Here is a 22,639-nt window from a genome sequence, read left to right as displayed (position 1 = left end):
TACGAGTTGCATTCCTCTGTGCATGGAAGATTATGGGGTTATCTAATTGAGAGAGATTCAGAAAATTAAAGGATTTGATTGGCTGAAAGCGGTAAGCTAGAGTTTAGGTACAGATCAGCCTTGATCTCATTGAATGGTGGAACAGACTAGAGGGGCTGAATGGCTTACTCCTGTTCCTATGTTCCTATCCACTGCACTGCAGGAACTCACCAAGGCTCCTTAGACAGTACATTCCAAACCCACAACTGCTACCATCTAGAAGGACAAGGGCAGCAGACGCATGGGAACACCATCACCTGGAAGTTGCCCTCCAAGCTACTCACCATCCTGACTTGGAAATATATCGCCGTTCCTTCACTGTCGCTGGGTCAAAATCCTGGAACTCCCTTCCTAACAGCACTGTGGGTGTACCTACACCACATGGACCACAAAGGTTCAAGAAGGCAGCTCACCACCACCTTCTCAAGGGCAACTAGGGATTGGCTATAAATGCTGGCCCAGTCAGCGAAGCCCACATCCCACGAATGAATGAAAAAAACAATTTAAATCCAATCAACAATATTATGATGAAGGGCTCAGAATATTTTCACTGATTTGAGCTTCAGGACTAAACGTTTGAAATGATTAATAGGAATAATCACTCACCCTGGCACAAATTCTGAATTTGCTAGACTTGAAGATGACTCCCCTGCATTATTTGGCACGCTGCAGGGTTTTAATTCAATTGAGAAAGTGGCCACTTCCACCTGAACCGAAACACTGACAAGCCAAGGAATTATAATTATTCTGTCCTATTAGGAAGTACACAACACATTGCATTATTTTCTCCTGGTCTAACAAGAAGATGAAAAGGGAATGAGGTTATAGTTTCATGATCATTCCTTTCTTCGGGCAAGAATATAAGGAAGCTCAGCTACCGCAATTTGATTGCAATGCCCCGTGAAGAATGAAACTTCAGTAGCAAGAAGCTTTATAATCACATTTTCTTGCACAATTCCATTTAAAAATGAAATGAAAATAATTCTCAAGTCGATGGCAGGATAGGACTAATTTGCAATGCATTGAAGCTTGAAATTTCCATTCAGACAATGATCCAGGAGTTGCCCCCAGCAAATTCAAAGATATGTCACCTTTTGAGCACAGCAATAACGGTTGATGAAATTCTATGTCCAGACTGTAATAGCTATTATACTAAGAATTAATAGCACCAACCTACCCCTGGGTGATAACCCAGCATGTCAATTGCAAGTCCTAAGACCTCATGTGTGCGAAGGAACATACAGTTTGAGGAAATTAGACCTCGGAACTAAAAAATAAGTCCATAAGGAAGTATAATTAAAGCAAGTCCTTTAATCTTTCCTCGCAAAAAAATCAACACACTTTCTTATGAAAGTGCAATATATTGGCAATAATTGCCGCTCCTGCTAAATAAAGCCATAAAGAGCAAACTCCTGATGAATCTGTATTGATAATAGTACTACATATTAAAAAGAAAACCTGCACTCGTAAAAGAATTTACAAACATAGATAAATCACAAACTCCTTCACAAACCAACGTGCAAAAGAACACTTCAACCTTCTAGACCTGGGTGGGGAACCTATGGCCCGTGGACCAGATTTGGCCCATTGCTCAATTTCATCCAGCCTGCGGCAAGGTTTCTAAAAATATAGACCAATGACAGGGGCGCCTTCAAAATAGTATTTATCATCATCATCATTACGCATTTGCTTTGGATAAAAGCATCAGCTAGATTAATATATTAACTGTTAACAATATAATCAAATTCAGCCATCGTATTAAAACAGCGGGTGAGTTGAATGTTTCTATATTCTCCCTTAAAAATAACAAAATTAAGTTGATTTTCACGCGTGTGCAGCTCACGACTGATCTTGTCCATGTGTGTATGGCCTGTGATAAGGAAAGTGTTCCCCACCCCTGACCTAGAATTTCCACAGCATTGAAGAAGGTGAGATAGAAACCCATTGCATTATACAAAATCCTCCTTAAATCAAGAAACACCCTGTCAATGCCCAAGAATAAATAGGTAATTATATTTCACCCCTCTTCTATTTTTACTTAGTTCTGTTGAAGGGTCATTCGGACTCGAAACGTTAACTGTGCTCCTCTCCGCAGATGCTGCCAGACCTGCTGAGTTTTTCCAGGTATTTTTGTTTTTGTTTTGGATTTCCAGCATCCGCAGTTTTTTGCTTTTATAATAAATAGGTAACGTTAGCCCAGGTTTTTGCATCAGTAGCGGTAGTGGCAGAATGACAAACATCCACCGTCAATACCCCACTGAAACTGCAACTCCCGGTAGCCACACGTGTGCCACAGCAACGCGGAAACCCAGAGCTTCTCTCAATGATTCTACACTTCTCCAGAGTGACGCGGCCCCTCCCCAGACTGCAATCAACCGAAATCAATCGGATTGATGAGAACTTCCACTCTTACACTGTTAGACTTGGACTTCCACCAGGATGGAGAGTCTCCCCACCATGGCAAAAATGGAGGGCGAGCCCGGAATGTGCTGCCCCTGAACATAGCTGTGATGACTGTCACTTTAAGATTAGTTCAACTGAGTTGGTGGGGGGTGGGGGGGGGGTGTCACGTGATTTGTTCAGCCAATCTGTGGCTAGCGCGGGGGGAATAAATTCTAGGGAGGAGTTTCCTAAGAAAAAAGATGGCTGTATGAGGGGCTGGCTGGATACAAGCAGCCACAGAAGCTCTCATGTAAATAAAGTTAATTTTGTTTGACTGTGAAGCCTCCCAGAGCGTGTTTCTACAATGGCGCTTTCCATTTTTGCATGGGCAGGAATCAGGGAGGTTCATGTTTTGCACATGCATGTTTCAAGGAGGCTGCTGGCCATTTAAATCATCAGCTCCCAGCACTAATGTCAGATTTTGGTAGGCCAGGAGAGTGAAACCCAGAGTGTGCAGATTAGACCAGATAAGAGCTGATCAGAACTTTGTGGATTCATTTAATAGCCTGAGTACCCCTTTGGAGAAATAAGGTACCCCTTTGGACAAAGTCCTGGGATACCTTTGGGGAGGGCAGGTGCCCTTAAGGAGAGGTAAGGTGCCCTTTGAAATTGTTAAAAGTAGGGATAAATGTGTGTAAAAAGTGCATAAACTCATTAAATGTCAAGCTCACTCGAACTGTCAATACACCTGTCAAAATTGATTGTCAAAACTGTCAAGAGGGCTTGTCAAAAGCACCTGTCAAAGTGAGCTGTCAAGGAATTTAAAAGTCCTGCCCTTTAGATCTTTGAAAATAATGTCTGGAGAAAAATGTCTGGAAAAAAAACCATTGCTTGCTATTTCACTCGGTCTGTTGATATAAGACTGAGGGTTTCCATTACTGGATTAGTGCTGCATGGCTGATTTCGCAACCATCCATTATCACATTAGGGTGCCTGCCATTTCACAGTTTGATTGACAGCTACAAGTGGTTACAGACTCTTTGAAGTGGGACTATGAATTCCAATGCTTGTTGTTATAAGGGATTGTGTAATTGAAAGAAACATTTGATGTTATATGGCTTATTGCAATTAAAGCAATGTAAATGTAGTAAATGGGTTTTTATGTATCAGAGGCCCAGATTTTCGGTGCGATGGAAATGCTCCCCGTCATGGCGAAGATCCCGAAAATGGTCAGAAATTCTAAGTCCTGTCCTCAAACACAGCATTTCCTATTTTCATGGGGGCAGGTCTGGAGTCAGGCCAGGGTGTGCACATGCGTGGTTTATGGAGTCAGCTGACCATTTAAATCACCAGCTGCCTCCACTGAAGTGGGATTTTAGGGGGCCAGGAGTGTAGTGTGCAGATTAGACCAGGTAAGAGGAGGTCTAAACTTGGTGGATTCATTTGGATAGGCAGGATACCCCTTTGAGAGTGGTAAGGTACCTCTTTGGGATTGCTAAAAGTAAACATGATTTGTGTGAAAAGTGCATAAACTCATTGAAACTGTTGAAGCTGTCAAGGAACTGTCAAAGAATGTCAAAGTATCAAAGGACTATCAAGGGATACTAGGTCAGTTGGCATGGAGGGGATAAGAGTGAAGTGTGGTGGGTGGCAGCCATTTTTAAAAGTTGGATTTGCCGGGAATTCTCCAGACTCTGCTCACCCAACCCGGGAGCAAAATTCCAGGCCTCCAGCCCCCTGTCAAACCCTTAGAAGGCTGCTCCTTGTTGAATGAAGTGTACTCTTGGTGTACTAACTTCATAATTACTGATAAACACTCTCACTGACCTTGAAAAGCTCATTTTATGTTTGTGGAATGTCAAATTTATTTTAAAAATCCACATATTTAAGTAAATACTTTTGTTCTTTTTAGTAAAGTTTGTTTATATTTATTTTAGCTTCTGTCTTAATCCCTTCGTAATCATTTAATTTGCTGCCTGAAAATTTAAATTAAGGGTTAAGCGATTGAGTGCTTTACCTTCCTGGTTTTCCGTGAGAATACTTCATTGTGATTGGCTGCTTACTCAACTTGCTGACATCACTGCTGCTGCATGATCAGACTTTCCCTTTATTTGGTGCCAGACTTAAACTTCCATCACGGAAGGAGAAAACTATAATTCAGAGGGCTTCAGATCATTTTGGCAGCTCTATTGGAAATGAACAGTGAGTGCCCTTGCTCCATCACTGACTATTTGAACATTGAACCATACTTTTGAAAAGTTGTGTATAATTAGTATATCATTAATTCTCTAGCCCCTCTCTCTATCTGGCCATGATTTAACAGTCAAAGATCGATTTACTTTTTAGTTCTGCCGGCTCGTTCTATATGTGGTTTTTATGTATTGCGTTTTCCTCTCCACCCCCTCCCCCACTCCTCACCAGCCCACCCGCCCACCAGTAGATAGCCAAGGTTCCTCCACACCGACACCCGCCTGTTCAATTTAAATTTCCTGCCCTCACCCTGACTCTGACCACTGTGAGAGGGCCAGGATCACAGTTCACCATCAGGACATGGTGGCGCTGTCTGGTAGGTATGGTGGCAGAGAGGGATCCAGGATTTTCGACATCTAAGTGTTATAGCTTTAAAAAAAAAAAGCACAGCGAAGCAATCTTAATTCAATGCTTGCTGGGCTTCCTGCAGTCAACTCTATAAGGTAATTAATTGTTCAAGTTCTCTAAGGAACGCGGGTTTAACAGTTTGTTCTGCTACACTGTCAGAGCATCTGTCAGGAACTGGAGGCTGTTTAGAATGATTAGGTCGATACTGAGATTTTGAGCAGAGGTTTTATTCACAAAAAACGCAGGTTGTAATGCACCATTGGTAGGTAAATAAATGGTTATAAGTTAAACTGGTAGATTTTCCATGGCAAACTCATAGGTAGACCAATTAAGGGCCACTTAAGGGCCTCATCCTGCCGCCGCTGGTATTTTACCAGCAGTGTGGGTGGGTGTGGCCATGCCACATGGGCAGCCTGGCTGCTGGGTGGGGTGAGGGCACCCTCCTGATCAGGCACCCTGTGCCCAATGAAGAGTGCTGCCGCTGGCATGAGCCACCCACTGCAGAAAGACCACCCCCTCCCCCCTCCCCCCTCCCCCACCCACATCCACACTCCCCCACCACCCCCCCCCCCACCTCCCACCAACCACCATAGTGCTCCTAATCGTGTGGCTGGATCTGAAGCACTGCCGGCTCTCTGATTGGCCGGCAGCACTTGGAGGTCTGATCCTCATCCTGAGGGTCGTAGGAACCCAGGTGACAGGCAGGTAAGTGCCTGTTTGGGATTTAGTCCCATCAGGGCTCCCGGGAAATGGCTGCAAGGGGGTGGCCACTGGCTCTCTGGCTGGTGGATGGGCCACTACCATGGCAATTAAATTAAGCCCTATGTATCGAAACATAGAAACATAGAAACTAGGAGCAGGAGTAGGCCATTCGGCCCTTCGAGCCTGCTCCGCCATTCATTATGATCATGGCTGATCATCCAACTCAATAGCCTGCTCCCGCTTTCTCCCCATACCCTATGATCCCTTTCCCAAGAGCTATATCTAACTCCTTCTTGAAAACATACAATGTTTTGGTCTCAACTACTTTCTGTGGTAACGAATTCAACAGGTTCACCACTCTCTGGGTGAAGAAATTTCCCCTCATCTCAGTCCTAAATGTATGTGTGTGTGCGTGTGTTGTTGGGGGGAGGAGTGGGTGTTTATGTGCGAGAGAGAGGAAGAGTGAAATCATGTTTTAAAGTTTTCATCATGCTTCTCTGGAACGTGATATCTGAAGGTTATCACTGCTCTGTGAAGCAGATCAACCTTCACTGTGCTACCTTAGATTTACTGAAGTAATGTACGACTGACAGAAGGTGAAATATTATACATTTTAAAATATGATACATCTTACAGCTACTGAAAGACACAGGCCTGAGAGATATAACTGGGGCACATGTGCCTCTTTTGGACTTGGGCATTAATTAATTAGCTAGACAAAGAGCGTGCAGGAAAATTGAGCTGGGGAACTCACACCGGTAACAATTTGATAATGAGGTGGGGTCTGTTCTGGATGTACAGTCTTCCTCTGCTAAACATCCTCTGTCCTTCGGGCAATTATTTGATGTCCAAGTTCAAAAGGAGAAAAACCCCCATTGCCCCACCTCAGTATTTTTGACACTACTTACCTACCAATTTACTAAACTTGTTTGAGATTAAAGTAATTTTATTTATTCTTTCCTAATCTACTTCCATTATCAAAGTAATTTACTCTTCCTACCTTAGTGATAGCTGCTTATTTATTTTTTATTCTCTCCTTTGACCCCGCAACTCTCCTGCTTTCACTTCGATATTTACATGATTAAAACACACCGTGGTATTGCTCATGGAGAGTCAAAGGTTATACTCTTGAAGCAATGGTGTGTGCATAGGGGATAGGTACAAGTGTTAGGGAGGGGTATGGCTCATAAACAGCAACTCCTGACACATCCTGTGAATTGACAGTCCTGCTGTCATCATGAAAAAAAATGTTGGGGTATTGTGACTCCACCTGTTCCAAAATATGGGGCTATTTATTTGAAACAGAAAAAATTACGGAACTGTTATAGTGCCATTCGGCCCATCATGGTTCTCTGAAGGAGTAATTCACCTAGTGCTAATACCCTGCCTTCTCCCCGTAAACCTGCACATTCTTCCTTTTCAGATAACAATCTAATTCCCTCTTGAATGCCTTAATTGAATCTGCCTCCACCACCCTCTCAAACAGTGCATTCAGGGCCTAACCACCCATTGCATGAAAGAGTTTCTCCTCATGTCTCCATTGCTTCTTTTGCCAATTAACTTAAATCTGTGCCCTCTCGTTCTTGAGCCTTCCACTCGTGGAACAGCTTTACCCCTATCTACTGCATGATGATTTTCCAATCTTCACTAGATACAGGGGAGGTACCAGAGGACTGGAAAAATGCAAACGTAGTTCCATTGTTTAAAAAGAGATCAAAGGAAATGCCAAACAATTGTAGGCCAGTTGGTCTTACATAGGTGGTGAGCAAATTAGTAGAATCAATCCTGAGAGATAGGATTAACTGTCATGTGGAAAGGCATGGACTAGTCAGGTGTGGTCAGCATGGATTTGTTAAAGGAAGGTCTTGCCTCACAAATTTGATTGAATTCTTTGAGGAAGTGACAAGAAGGGTTGATGAAGTTAGTGCAGTGGATGTTGTGTATATGGATTTTAGCAAGGCATTTGACAAGGTCCCACATGGCAGATTGGTCAGGAAAGTAAAAGCCCATGGGATTCAGGGTAATGTGGCAAACTAGATAAAAGGTTAGCTTTGTAACAGGAAACAAAGGGTAATTTGGCAGAGTCTGGGGGAGCAGACTCGATGGGCCGAATGGCCTAATTTCTGCTCCTATGTCTTATGATGGTCTTATGTAATGGTCGATGGATGCCCTTGCGAATGGAAAGTTGTCTCAAGTGGTGTTCCACAGTGTTGGGACCCTTGCTGTTTGTGTTATATATTAACGATTTGGATGTGAACGTGGGGGGCACAATTGGGAAATTTGCAGATGACACGAAGATTGGCCGAGTAGTGGATACAGTAGAGGAGCCATAATCTCCAAAACGATATAGATGGGTTGGTGGAGTGGGTGGTAAAGTGGCAGATGGATTTTAACATAGAGAAGTGTGAGGTCATACATTTAGGGAGGTCAAACAGTTACAGGGATTACAAAATAAATGGGAATATATTAAGAGGTGTAGATGAAGTGAGAGAACTTGGCGTACAAGTACATAGGTCCCTGAAGGCACCAGTTCAAGTAGACAAGGTTGTAAAGAAGGCATATGGAATGCTCCCCTTCATTGGCAGAGGTATAGAATATAAAAGTAAGGATATAATGTTGGAATTGTATAAAACACCGGTGAGGCCACAACTGGAGTATTGTGTGCAGTTCTGGTCACCACATTACAGGAAGGACGTAATAGCTCTGGAGAGAGTGCAGAGGAGGTTTACAAGAATGTTGCCAGGGTTAGAAAAGTGTAGCTACAAGGAGAAATTGGATAAGTTGGGGTTATTTTCCTTAGAACAAAGAAGACTGAGAGGTGACTTGATTGAGGTGTACAAAATTATGTGGGGAATAGATAGAGTGGCCAGGATAAAATTGTTTCCCTTGGTGGAGAATTCTAGAACCAGGGGACATAGATTCAAGATAAGTGGCAGAAGGTGTAGAGGGGACATGAGGAAGAACTTTATTACGCAGAGGGTAGCGGGTGTCTGGAATTCGCTGCCCAAGTTGGTGGTAGAGGCAGAAACTTTAAACTCTTTTAAAAAGTACCTGGATCTGCACCTAAAGTGCTGTAAGTTGCAGGGCTATGGGCCAGGTGCAGGAGGGTGGGATTAGGAAGGGCATCTGGGTGTCCTCGGGATGGCATGGACAAGATGGGCTGAATGGCCTCCTTCTGTGTTGTAACTTTTCAATGGTTCTATTAGACCCCTCAAGATTTTGAAAGAATCAGCAGGAAGACAGCATTAATCTGAACTCTGGGAGTTTAGTCTACAGAATGCTGATGTAGAATAAAACTAATGTATGCAAAGAACAATCGTCTGCAACAGACTGAGGGCAGAATCTCCTGTGCTGGAGTCTAAGTCCAGTGGCGGGTGGGAAAGTCAGTGTGATTCCTACTGGACAGCTGATCACCCGCGATCTTCCACTGTTCAGCTCATTTATTCCACAGCTAATCTTGTGGAGGATCAGGCAGAAAGTCACCCACCCCATCATTACCTCATAGGGATTGCTAGGGGGAAGAAAGTAAATGAGAATTTATGGTAAGGGAGAATTTATTCTAAGGGAATGAATTACTTAAATTAGAATCTATAGGCAGGCCAGCGCAAATCAGTAAATCAACAATTAAACTCACTCAGTACAGGCGGGAGCTCCGTATTACTCCTCCAGAGCCCTGGCAGCCGCAGCTCATACTGGAGAAGCCGGCAGGTGTGAGCAACCACATCCCGGGACAAATGAGGGCACCTCCAGCATTGCCTTTCACTCATTTCTAGATAAGAGCACCACCGGGGACACACCCATGGTTAGGCCAATGTTCGTCGTTGCAGTGGACCCTGTTCACCAGCATCCTGACCTTCCTGAGGCCCCGCTGCCTCTTGCTGCTCAGGCCCTTGCTCCCCCTGGCCCTGTACCAATCAGAGATGGGCCCTCCTCCTCCTCATCTGGATGGGAGGCATTGCCAAGGCAGGATTGCCTACAGCCTGCATCATCAACGCCTCAGTGACTATGTGAACAAATTAAAGTGATAAATTTAGTGGCGTATCCTTTACAGGTTTCCCTCCATCTCACCCAGTGTTAAGCCCTTTGCCTGGCCTCCGTTTAGACATGACATCCCCACCCCACCCCTTCCAGGTAAAGGACACCCTGGAGGAGCAGAGATGGGTGTTCCTCCTGTTCATACATGACTGCGCGTGAAGACATTGCTCTTTGACCAGGGTGATGAGAGCTATGTGCCAGAAGCCTCCCTCTGACACTATTCCGCTTGCCTCCACTGCCCTCAAGACCCTATCGAGAGACCATTGCCTTGGCAGCACAGAAACACTAACCACATGAGTCCTGTCAGCCATGTCCATTCACACAGGAGGATGGAGGTTTGGAGTCGTGAGTTGGCTGCCCATCGCCAGCTGTGCCCCTTGGAGACATCCACCTCCCTCCCTCCATCCCTGCCTCTGCGTGCAGCCGATTGCAAATGGCACAGAATGAATGGCAGTGCCACACCTTGAGGATCTCGATGTTATGAGACCCATGAGTCAGGAACAAACCTGCTGCAATGTGGGCTTTACCATAGCAGGGGGGGGACACAGCTGATCATGGTTGATATCCGGTTGCCTCATAATTATTAGGGTGTCCCCTTAGTCACCCACCTGCTGACCTCGAGCTCCACCTACAGGAAAAGACCCTCCTCCCACCTCGGGGAAACCTCACTGACTGACTAACTGTGGGGGTCAGGGTCAGATTGGTGCGCGTCACCTTCCAGACTCACTCCACCACCTTCTACCCTCCCTGTCACCCACCAACATTCCCCCATCACCATAGACCCACCCAATATCACCATTCCTCCCACCTCTGTCACCCTTGAACCTGCCCCGTTACCCTGGACCCTATCACGATCCACCTCCACATGTCTTTCCGACCCTCAGAGCCAACATCCATTACCTTCCCCAAGCCCACCCTGACCCTGACCCTGACCCTGACCCTGCCACCTCCTGTTATCCGAGCTACCTGTCTGATCTGCCTCCATGACCCCTGCCCCCACAAAACCTTCACCTACCAGACTCTCACCCTGGACCTGCCACCCTACCTCATCCCACTGCCCCCTCTGACTGTGACTGTTCCCTCCTGTCACTGGTGCCCTGAGTTCACTCCCCAGGACCCCACTGGCAACACCGCCAACCCCACCCTCTAAGACGCTCTCTCGCTCTTTCTCTCTTTCTTCACCCCCACTTCCCCAGACACTCTTCCCCCCACACCCCCAAACTTCCAGCCTTCACCTGCCTCCCATGTGCAGCCTCAGTGCAGCTTTTGCTACCAGCACTCGAGACGAGTGACGTTATGTGTGGGCCCCAAGAAGGTGAAAGCGGCATCTACAGACCTCAAAGCCGTGGGAGAGGTGAAGCTCACCAGGTGCACGTCCCTTCCACACAGTCATAAAACTGAGCGTTTCTAAACTCTCGCTGGCCGGGAACTTCATTCTGGCAAGGTGGACTTTTAATGAGTATGCATGAGATGCTAACGCATGCAAATAGCATTCCCAACATTGCTCGTCAGGAACATTGACCCGCTTTTAACCCGCCTCGGAAGTCGGGAGAAGAAAATTCTAACAGTTTATCCCACCGTCGGAGAACAGATTCCTTTGCCTCCCGCCAAATGAAGTGCCCTCCCACCACCATGATTCCCGCTGCCGGAGGGAGCAGAAGTCTTGAGTATCTTCTACCAACTGATAATTGACCAATACCTTCAGGAAGCTCCATGAACTCAAGTCCCAGTGCCAGAGGGAAACATTCTACCTCATTTGAAAAGATAGCTGTGAAGTTTTTATGGCCAAAGGTGCTTGGACCATAATGCTACAAAGTATCCTGACAGGAACAGCTATGATTCTGTACTCTAGTCTGTCAGAAGAGCAACCTGCAGACTAAGAAGCAATTAAAAGGGCATGCTTAATGCTTATGAGCTTGACCCTGAAGTTTATCAATTAAAGTTTAAGGCCATAAACAAAAAGCCTACTCAGTCATTTGTAGAATTTGCAAGTGAGAAATGCTGTGGGGTCAATGATTTCACTCATTAAAGTTGGAACAGATTTTTATTAATGCGAGGGAAGTTTTGATTATGCAGGAATTCTGAAATAGCATTCCAGTAACCATTAAGACTTATTTAGATGAGCATCAAGTATCAAAGATCTGAGAAGCGGCAGTTTTAGCTGATACCTATGATATCTCAAACAGACAGTTACATATGGGGAAATCGTCATCTGGGGATCAACAGGGAAACTGGAGGAATAGAAAATTTGGTGACGGAAAAGGTACCAGTTCTAGGAAACAGACAGAAGGATGCCAAAATAATAAAGGAGATAGGCAAGAACCTACAAGTGATGTAAAGAAAATAGTATGCTTCCATTGTAATAATTGACTGCCCCTCACTCGGGAGGAAGCCCCTCTAGTTCCTACCGTGCCAGAAGCTGCACTGGACAGGGCTGGTACTGCACGCAGTCCCCAGAGCCCCAAGTCCCGGGAGCCCAGGAAGAGGTAAGCTTTGGGGGGGTCTCAGGGCAGGGAGGAGAGGGGAGGCTTTGGGGAAGGGGGGGAGGACAGTGGGGGATTGGGGTATCAGGGGCCAAGGTGGGGTGGGAGGTCCTGCAGTTACTGGACCTTAAGGGGTTGGGCGCTTTAAGTTAAAAAGGGGCTGCTAATGGAGGCGCCACCCCCCCTACCCCCCCCCCCCACCCCACCCCACTTCCTGCCCGAAGCCTGAACCCGATTATTTTCGAGCTACTCCCATACCTGGCAGCTCCTTCCGCCAGCCTGAAAATTGAGGCAGGACGGGAAACGGCCCTTCAGTCGCCCGCCCCAGCGTCAAAATTGCAAAGAGGTCGGGACAGACGGGGGAATCCCAGCGGGAAGCCCGTCCGAGGAATTTTACGTTCACCCCCCCCCCACCTCCCACCCACAAACCCGCTGGTGAGGGAGCATCAAATTCAGGCCATGATTGAAGAAATTTCAAACGCTGAAAAAACTTGACACGGGCAAGTTAATAAATTTGTTATGAATTGTGTAATTTTTTAATGTATTTTCTACATTATAAATCTTACATTTAGCACTATGTTGATCAATTTACTGAGGAGGTATGAAAGCAGTCAAAAGAACTTCACAATCTAAATTGAGTAATTTCATTATTTCTCCAAACCACCTCAGTGTTGTTTTTACTCATCATCGTTTGCTGGTGGCTGATTTTTGATTGGTAGTCTTCACACCTCATTGGAACTTATTGATTGATATTTTTCATTACTTTTCATTATCACTTTTTACTTTCCCGTTGTTGCGTTCTTGTCTTAGGTCCTAATTTGTTGCCATTTTATGAACGTGGCAGTTCAGTCCATCAGTTTTTTTTTATTCATTCATGGTTCATTCATGGATGTTGCTGGCCAGGCCAGCATTTATTGCCCATCCCTAATTGCCCTTGAGAAGTTGGTGGTGAGCTGCCTTCTTGAACCGCTGAAGCCCATGTGTTGGTAACGTATAATTTGTATATGACTCTTGTGTAATAGACACACAAACTAAATGCCAGGCAGAAGAACATAAGTAATAGGAGCAGGAGTAGACCACATAGCCTGTTGAGTCTGCTCCGCCATGCAAAACAATCATGGCTGATCTTGGGCTTCAACTCCATTTTCCCACCCGCTCCCCATATCCCTTAATTCCCTGAGAGACCAAAAATCTGTCTGTCCCAGCCTGAAATATATTCAACGATGGAGCGTCCACAACCCCCTGGGGTAGAGAATTCCAAAGATTCACATTTGAGTGAATAAATTTCTCCTCATCTCAGTCCAAAATGACTGGTCCCTTATCCCGAGACTGTACGCCCGTGTTTTAGACTCCCCAATCAGACCTTTATATATTTCAAAGGTTTATTCTTCCCTTTACTTCCTACAATGAATTGTCCTTTTTGCTGAAGCTGTGATTTCTGTTAGTTACATTGTAACAGAGTCTGTCTGATTGACACGTTTCCAGTGACCAGGACTTTGAACGAACTAGTTATAACTAAACAAAAACAAAAATACCTGGAAAAACTCAGCAGGTCTGACAGCATCTGCGGAGAGGAATATAGTTAACATTTCGAGTCCGTATGACTCTTCACCAGAACTAAGGAAAAATAGAAAAGAGGTGAAATATAAGCTGGTTTAAAGGGGGGTGGGACAGGTGGAGCTGGATAGAGGGCCAGTGATAGGTGGAGTTTGCCAAAAGATGTCATACACAAAAGGACAAAGAGATGTTGACAGTGGTAATATTAGCTAAGAAATGTGCAAATGGGGACATTAAGGGTAGAAAGCAGGATGAGCAAGGGACAGATAGCCCTAGTGGGGGTGGGGTGGGGGGAAGAGATCGAAATAGGCTAAAAGGTAGATATAAAACAATGGATGGAAATACATTTAAAAATAATGGAAATAGGTGGGAAAAGAAAAATCTATATAAATTATTGAAAAAAAAGGGGGTGGGGATGGAGAAGAGAGTTCATGATCTAAAGTTGTTGAACTCAATATTCAGTCCGGAAGGCTGTAAAGTGCCTAGTCGGAAGATGAGGTGCTGTTCCTCCAGTTTGCGTTGAGCTTCACTGGAACATCCTCAAGGCTTGGCTGACTGATCAACTCCGGCCATGAGGCTAGATGTTCCGGTTTCCGGTGGGTTAAGGGAGGCGACACAGGAGGTGTGCGGTCCTCTTGCTCTCACCTCCGCCATTTCAGCGCATCAACTAGCCAATCAGCGGCCAGCCAGCGGGATTGCCAGACAATTAGCGTTGTGAAGGTGTGGGTGGGGCTCCGTACCCAATTGGCCATCAATTTGTCTCAATTGGGACATCCGGTGGGAGAGGGGTTTGGCTGTGAATTGAAAATTGGTGCCCACCACTAATTTAAAGGCCCATTTCCCTCTCTCTCTCTCCCTCCCTATTAGTAATGTCAGCCTTTAAAAACTTAAGAAAGTCTTTTGGTAGCACAGAATATGAGTATTGCTGAGAAAAGACATTTTGTTGAAGCTTTTTGTCTTGCACTCATCAGGACAATTGCAAGAATATCAATGTCAGGAGAAGCAACAATTTTTATATTGTATGAGAAATGAATGCTGACTGGTTGGCAAGTGGCCTCTACCAATCAGCCTGACCCTTCCCCCTGAGCCTTCCGCCATCCAAACCCCACCTCACCCCGCCACCAACCAACAACCCAATTCCCCCCTCCCCACCCCTGATCAACCTAACTTCTCATCCACTTACCTTACACACTTACCTTCACCCTGACTCCTCAAAGTGGCTGGGACCTTTAAACTTACCTGGTTTACGGCAGCTGCTGACATCACAGGGGGTCTGGCTTCACCTCCCCCATTGCTGATGCCCTGCACTGACAGGAATCTGGAGCTGATGTCCTGCACTGACAGGAATCTGGAGCTGAAGCACTGACAGGAATCTGGAGCTGATGCACTGACAGGAATCTGGAGCTGATGCACTGACAGGAACCTGGAGCTGATGCACTGACAGGAACCTGGAGCTGATGCCCTGCACTGACAGGAATCTGGAGCTGATGTCCTGCACTGACAGGAATCTGGAGCTGATGTCCTGCACTGACAGGAATCTGGAGCTGATGTCCTGCACTGACAGGAATCTGGAGCTGATGTCCTGCACTGACAGGAATCTGGAGCTGAAGAACTGACAGGAATCTGGAGCTGATGCACTGACAGGAATCTGGAGCTGATGCACTGACAGGAACCTGGAGCTGATGCCCTGCACTGACAGGAATCTGGAGCTGATGTCCTGCACTGACAGGAATCTGGAGCTGAAGCACTGACAGGAATCTGGAGCTGATGCAATGACAGGAATCTGGAGCTGATGCCCTGCACTGACAGGAATCTGGAGCTGATGCACTGACAGGAATCTGGAGCTGAAGCACTGACAGGAATCTGGAGCTGATGCACTGACAGGAATCTGGAGCTGATGCTCTGACAGGAATCTGGAGCTGATGCACTGACAGGAATCTGGAGCTGATGCACTGACAGGAATCTGGAGCTGATGCACTAACAGGAATCTGGAGCTGATGCAATGACAGGAATCTGGAGCTGAAGCACTGACAGGAATCTGGAGCTGATGCCCTGCACTGACAGGAATCTGGAGCTGAAGCACTGACAGGAATCTGGATCTGATGCAATGACAGGAATCTGGAGCTGATGCACTGACAGGAATCTGGAGCTGATGTCCTGCACTGACAGGAATCTGGAGCTGATGCACTGACAGGAATCTGGAGCTGATGCACTGACAGGAACCTGGAGCTGATGCCCTGCACTGACAGGAATCTGGAGCTGATGTCCTGACAGGAATCTGGAGCTGATGCACTGACAGGAATCTGGAGCTGATGTCCTGACAGGAATCTGGAGCTGATGTCCTGACAGGAATCTGGAGCTGATGCACTGACAGGAATCTGGAGCTGATGTCCTGCTCTGACAGGAATCTGGAGCTGATGCCCTGCACTGACAGGAATCTGGAGCTGATGCCCTGCACTGACAGGAATCTGGAGCTGATGTCCTGCTCTGACAGGAATCTGGAGCTGATGTCCTGCTCTGACAGGAATCTGGAGCTGATGCACTGACAGGAATCTGGAGCTGATGCACTGACAGGAATCTGGAGCTGATGCACTGACAGGAATCTGCTGTCTATACCTGGTCTGGCCTACATGTGACTCTAGGTGCACTGCAATGTGGTTGACTCTTAAATGCCCTCTGAATAAGGGCAGTTAGGGATGGGCAATAAATGCTGACCCAGCCAGTGATTTGCCACATCCCATTAAAAAAAATGAATAAAAATTTGCCCAAGTGATCAGTCTTCATCTGTAAACATGGACAGTGAAGTTAGGTGGGCTAATTGATGTGGAGGCATTGCAGCAATGGCTAATTCCCATCTAATGTTAATGGACTTGTGTACCTCCAATCAGAAAACAGTGCTCATCAATTAGGAATAGATTAGGCCACAGTTTCGTATCCATATTTCTGCAAGATATTTTTGGAAATATCATAAGGCATTGGAGGGAGCGCAGAGATTCATTAAGATGATACATCTTTAGTTATGATGAGAGATTGAAGAACTAGGAGTTCTTTTCATTGGAACATTGAAGGGTAAAAGGAGATCTTATAGAGGTGGTCAAAATCATGAGGGGGTTTTGATAAGATAAATGAGGGAAAGCTATTTCCACTGGCCAGTGTGTTGGTAATTGGAGGACATAAATTTAAGATCACCAAAATAATAGAGACAGTTGAGGAGATTCTTTTCTTATTATCATGAAAAGTGTTGTCAGGATATGGAATCCCCTACCAGACACAGTGAGGGAATTCATAATGGCCTTTAAAAGGGAAATGGATAAATATCTGAAAAAGAAAAATGTTGAAAGGTATGGAGGAAGGTCAGGACAATAGAATTGCCTCTCTCACGCAGACACAAAGGGCTGAATGGATTTTTTCCATGATGTCAAATTTTTTGCTTCCAGCAACTTTGGCATTGAGAGAACTATAGCTCCCCACCAGCCTAGTCAATAGCAACAAATACGTTAAACTAACCAATATCACACTCGGGATATAAGGTATCAGGGGAGCCTGGGTCACATTCACTTCATGGATTTGTTATTATTTTACTGCTATTTTCACAAATGATTTGTTATTCCAACTTCACAAACATTCAATAAAGATCTTAATACTAGACTGTGAAATGGTAAATGTATTTCTTACAATGACAATCCCACGATATCGGGATACCATGGACATACGGCACAGTAACAGGTAGTACCAGGTAAGTTTATATAAATTACATCAAAACCCAACATTTCAAAGAAATGTTTACTTACACTTCTACCTTTTTATTGTCAAGTTAACCTCCTGAGACTTTATACTGTAATAAGGTATTTGTTGATTTTCAGTTTTACAAAGTACATTAAATCCCAGGGTTTTTTTTGCTATGTGCTGCTTTCCTTTCTGTTCCAGATGATTGGTTGCCTTATCCCCTCTGGGATAGGTGGAGACACAGAAACCTCAAGGTATTTTCTGGCTAAGTACACCCTATAAGTGTATTTGTCATGCCAAACAGCACAATATTAACCTCTACCCATTCTTTTATGTCCATAAGAAAGTAAAATCATTACAAATGTATTGTTTGATATTTTAATAAATCCTTTAAACATCAATTGTTTCTTGAATACCACTTGAACAAAATGTCTCCTGTTAGATGTGATTCTGTGATTGTACAGCATTTGCTGAACAATCCTGAGTGCGCTAATACCTACACCAAAAACCAATTTAAGATAATCAGTCAAGCTCATAGTGTGGTTCATTTACACTTCCTAGAAGTGACGTACATTCATATGGAGGTAACCAAGCTCTGCAAACAAAAGGAATACGCTCAAGCCTTGCACCTTTTTTGAATTACCAAGGAGCTTGGAAAGCCTACAGTCCTCCTTTGCTTTCTCCATGGCAATGCCTTGACCAATCAGAGTCGATCATCACCCTTTTCTCAAGTAATATAAATTGTTGTGATCATTTGAATTTTGGCATTCTTGCATTTGTCCTGATGAGTGCAAGACAAAAAGCTTTGGCAAGATGTCTCTCTTTTCAGCAATATTCTATTTTTAAAAACGTAATTAGTATCTATTTGCAAATGTTTTGGTTGTTGTTTAAAATTCTAGTTGATGGGAGGAACCCAGAAAAATTACAATCACTGGGGAAGTGGTACTGAGCAAATTGTTGGAGCTGCGGGCTGCCATGTCCCCGGGTCCTGATGGACTTCATTCAAGGGTCTTAAAAGAAGTGGCCCATGAGATGGTTGATGTGTTGGTTTTAATTTTCCAAAATTCCCTAGATTCGGGGAAGGTTCCATTGGATTGGAAAATAGCGAATGTAACTCTTTTATTCAAAAAGGAAGACAGAAAGCAGGAGATTACAGGCTAGTTAGCTTAACATCTGTCATAGGCAAAAGGTTAGAAGCTTTATTAAAGATGTTATAGCAGGGCACTTAGATAAATTCAAGGTAATCAGACAGAATCAACATGGTTTTGTGAAAAGGAAATCATGTTTAACCAATTTATTGAAGCTCTTTGAAAAAGTAAAATGTGCTGTGGATAAAGGGGAACTGGTGGATGTTCTGTACTTAGATTTCCAGAAAGCATCTGATAAGCTGCCACATCAATGGAAAATAAAAGCTCATGAGGGTAGCATATTGGCATGGATAGAAGATTGGCTAGCTAACAGGAAATAGAGAGTAGGTATAAATGGGTCATTTTCTGGTTGGCAAGATGTAACGAGTAGTGCCACGGGGTCAATGCTGGGCCTCAACATTTTACAATTTATATAAATTACTTGGATGAAGGGACCAAAGGTATGGTTGCTAACTTTGCTGATGATACAAAGGTAAGTAGGAAAGTAAGTTGTGAAGAGGACCTAAGGAGGTTACAGAGGGATATAGATAGGTTAAGTGAGTGGGCAAAGGATCTGGCAAATGCAGTATAATGTGTGAAAATGTGAAATTGTCCATTTTGGCAGGAAGAATAAAAAATAAGCATATTATCTAAATGGTGAGAGACTGCAGAGCTCTGAGATGCAGAGGGATCTGGGGGTCCTAGTACATGAATCACAAAAGGTTAGTATGCAGGAACAGCAAGTAACTGGGAAAGCTAATGGAATGTTATTGTTTATTGTTAGGGAATTGAATACAAAAGTGGAGAGGTTATGCTTCAGTTTTACAGGGCATTGGTGAGACCACATTTGGAATACTGTGTATAGTATTGGCCTCCTTATTTAAGGAAGGATGTAAATGCATTGGAAGCAGTTTAAAGAAGGTTTACCAGACTATGGGTGGGTTGTCTTATGAGGGAAGGTTGAACAGGTTAGGCTTGTATCCATTGGCATTTAGAAGAGTAAGAGGCAACTAGGTTAAAACATATGAGATCATGAGGGGTCTTGACAGGGTGGATGTGGAAAGAATGTTTCTCCTTGTGGGGGAATCTAGAACTGGGGTCACTGTTTAAAAATAAGGGATCAGCCAGTTAAGACAGAGATAAAGAGAATTTTTTTCTCTTGGAGAATAGTGAGTCTTTGGAACTTTCTTCCTCAAAAGACTGTGGAAACAGAGTCTTTGAATATTTTTAAGGCAGAGCTAGATAGATTATTGATAAACAAGGGAGTGAAAGGTTATCGGGGTAGATGGGAATGACGTAATTGATTGGTGGAACAGGCTCAAGGGGCCGAGTGGCCTGCTCCTGCTCCAAATTCATGTGTATGTTAACAAAGAATATCGTAATATTTATGTAGAGAAATGTCTATGCCATTCATATTTCTTGAAATGATTTTGGGGGTAGAAAGAGCAAAGATTTGTAAACATGCAGGCTCTATTAGTTATGAGGAAGCCCAGGGAAGGAGTCAGGGGACATTGTAGGGCTGGAAAGCTGAGTATTGTGGAGGTCCTGCTGAAGTTAACAGCACAGCCTCATTTGAATTTTTTTCCTATTTCCCATTGACTAATGGGCGGGAAGACCTGTGACACAAGGGCCACATCTGTGAAGTAAGAGGAGGTGGGAGGGAGGGAGAGATCATGGAGGGTTTGGGTGGGGAAAGAGATCGCAAGGGCTTCGGATCAGTGAGAGTGGGATTCAGATCTTGGGGAGGAAGGAAGATTATGGAGAGCGAAGCTGATCGCAGGGGAGGCAGAAGACTATTGGGGAGGGAAGCAGGTTAGTTTGAAGGGCCTGAGGAAGCGCTCCTGCTCACCTTGTCCCACAAGCAATGCTGGAAAAGGGACTTACCTGTTGGATCTGGTATTTTATGCTTCCCTCCAGGTACCAGATTTCCTGCAGCCTGTGAAATTCGGCCCACACCCATTAAATGTAATAATTTGAGGCATACAGCCACACTGAAATATTTAAATTACTGATTCCTCCACTCTGGAGCAGGTTAGTCAAACACAGCCAACCTATCTCTTTTAAAACCAGAAGTTGGGGAGAGTTAAAATTCTTCTGAGGGTTCTTGGAATCCCCTGTGCCAAAGCTGCATCTTTCTCTGCTAGCTATACCCATGGAGTTATTTCAATGTCACGGCATGGGTCCGTTTATTCGTGAATATTCGCATGGATGACCATGTCGTGCAGCATTGCAGAGCATATATGCAACGTAGACTGTCTAACAGTGCAAAGTTCTCCTTGAGTGATTGATGCAATCAAAATTGTGGTTGAAAACACTGAACATCTAAATGTCTATAATCCTCCAAAAGCTGATCTTGCAGTTAGATATATAACCATAACTAAGAATGAAGGAGTTATTTGTTAACCTTGAAAATGTTATATTCACCTGTACAATCTCTTTTCTGAGCATCGGAGACCGTTTAAACATTGAGACAAAACATGCTCTTGCAACCAACACATGCTATTAGTGACTTTGTTTGCTGTATGAATATAATAAACAACATCTAGGGGGCAGTGTAGGAGGTCTTCTGGCGCAATGGTAGCGCCCCTACCTCTGGACCAGAAAGATTTGGGTTTAAGTCCCAATTCAGGACTTGATAGCCACAGAAGGTACGTTTATAACATGGCCAAACAGGTTAATTATCAGCTTGATGGCAGATGGCAAGAGTGGGAGAGTTTCCTGGTCAGCCAAACTGCAGAAGATAACAGGAAATCATTGCAGTACTTTGCAAACATAATCATGGACCAATCCACTGGAAGTCCATGAATGCCAATGCCCTCTTGGGGCATGGTACCTGAAGGAGAGGCTGGCAACAGCATATGTTCATTGCTGTCTCTCTCTGGTTGCAGAAAGACCTGGACAATATCCAGGCTTCGGCTGACAAGTGGCAAGTAACATTCGCGCCACACAAGTGCCAGGCAATGATCATCTCCAACAAGAGAGAATCCAACCATCGCCCCTTGACATTCAATGGCATTACCATCACTGAATCCCCCACCATCAACATCCTGGAGGTTTACATTGACCAGAAACTGAACTGGACTAGCCATATAAATACAAGAGCAGGTCAGAGGCTAGGAATCGTGCGACGAGTAACTCACCTCCTGACTCCCCAAAGCCTGTCCACTATCTACAAGGCACAAGTCAGGAGTCTGATGGAATACTCTCCACTTGCCTGGATGAGTGCAGCTCCCACAACACTGAAGAATCTAGACACCATCCAGGACAAAGCAGTCCTCTTGATTGGCACCACATCCATAAACATTCACTCCCTCCACCACCAATGCACTGTAGCAGCAGTATGTACCATCTACAAGATGCATTGCAGGAATTCACCAAGGCTCCTTAGACAGCACCTACCAAACCACGATCACTACCACCTAGATGGGCAAGGGCAGCAGATAGATGGTAACACCACCACCTGGAAGTTCCCCTCTAAGTCACTCACTATCCTGACTTGGAAATATATCGCTGTTCCTTCACTGCCACTGGGTCAAAATCCTGGAACTCCCTAACAGCACTGTGGGTGTACCTACACCACATGAACTGCAGCGGTTCAAGAAGGCAGCTCACCACCACCTTCTCAAGGGCAACTAGGGATAGACAATAAATGCTGGCCCAGCCAGCGAAGCCCACATCCCATGAATGAATAAAAAGAAATGAGCAGAAATGGATTAAGCTTTCATCTTTCTGGAACAGTGCCTCCATCAACCCTTGAATACAAGGTGGGTGTGACACTTAGTTTAATTTTCAAAAATTCCTTCCTAATATTTAGAAGGCCTGTAGCTAGAAGGTTAACACCTGATGTCTTCTGTCTAACTGCAGCTGAAGCAATTGTCATTGATGGGCTCAATGGCCTCCTTCTATGCCATAATGTCATTATGACTCAACTGGAGTTACTGATGAACTCTGTGAATATATTGTACCGTTGCCCATATCTCCAACAGATAG

At 44.7% G+C, this 22,639-nt stretch overlaps 2 protein-coding genes across 2 annotated transcripts in view; both read right to left on the bottom strand.

Moving 5' to 3' along the window:
• Positions 1-22,639, bottom strand: part of LOC144691075 (bMERB domain-containing protein 1-like) — a 121,969-nt gene that overhangs the window by 82,319 nt on the left and 17,011 nt on the right. The window lies entirely within an intron of this gene.
• Positions 17,826-22,639, bottom strand: part of mpv17l (MPV17 mitochondrial membrane protein like) — a 31,533-nt gene continuing 26,719 nt past the window's right edge. The window contains exon 5 of the mRNA XM_078559127.1: positions 17,826-18,638. Coding sequence (XP_078415253.1) covers positions 18,521-18,638 — 118 coding nt within the window. The 3' untranslated portion in view covers positions 17,826-18,520. The remainder of the gene's footprint in view (positions 18,639-22,639) is intronic.

The sequence above is a fragment of the Cetorhinus maximus genome, chromosome 15 (genome assembly GCF_964194155.1).
Source record: "Cetorhinus maximus chromosome 15, sCetMax3.hap1.1, whole genome shotgun sequence".
NCBI classification, from domain to species: domain Eukaryota; kingdom Metazoa; phylum Chordata; class Chondrichthyes; order Lamniformes; family Cetorhinidae; genus Cetorhinus; species Cetorhinus maximus.
The sequence above is the reverse complement of the archived record's forward strand: the minus strand, read 5'-3'. Positions and strand labels throughout refer to the sequence as shown.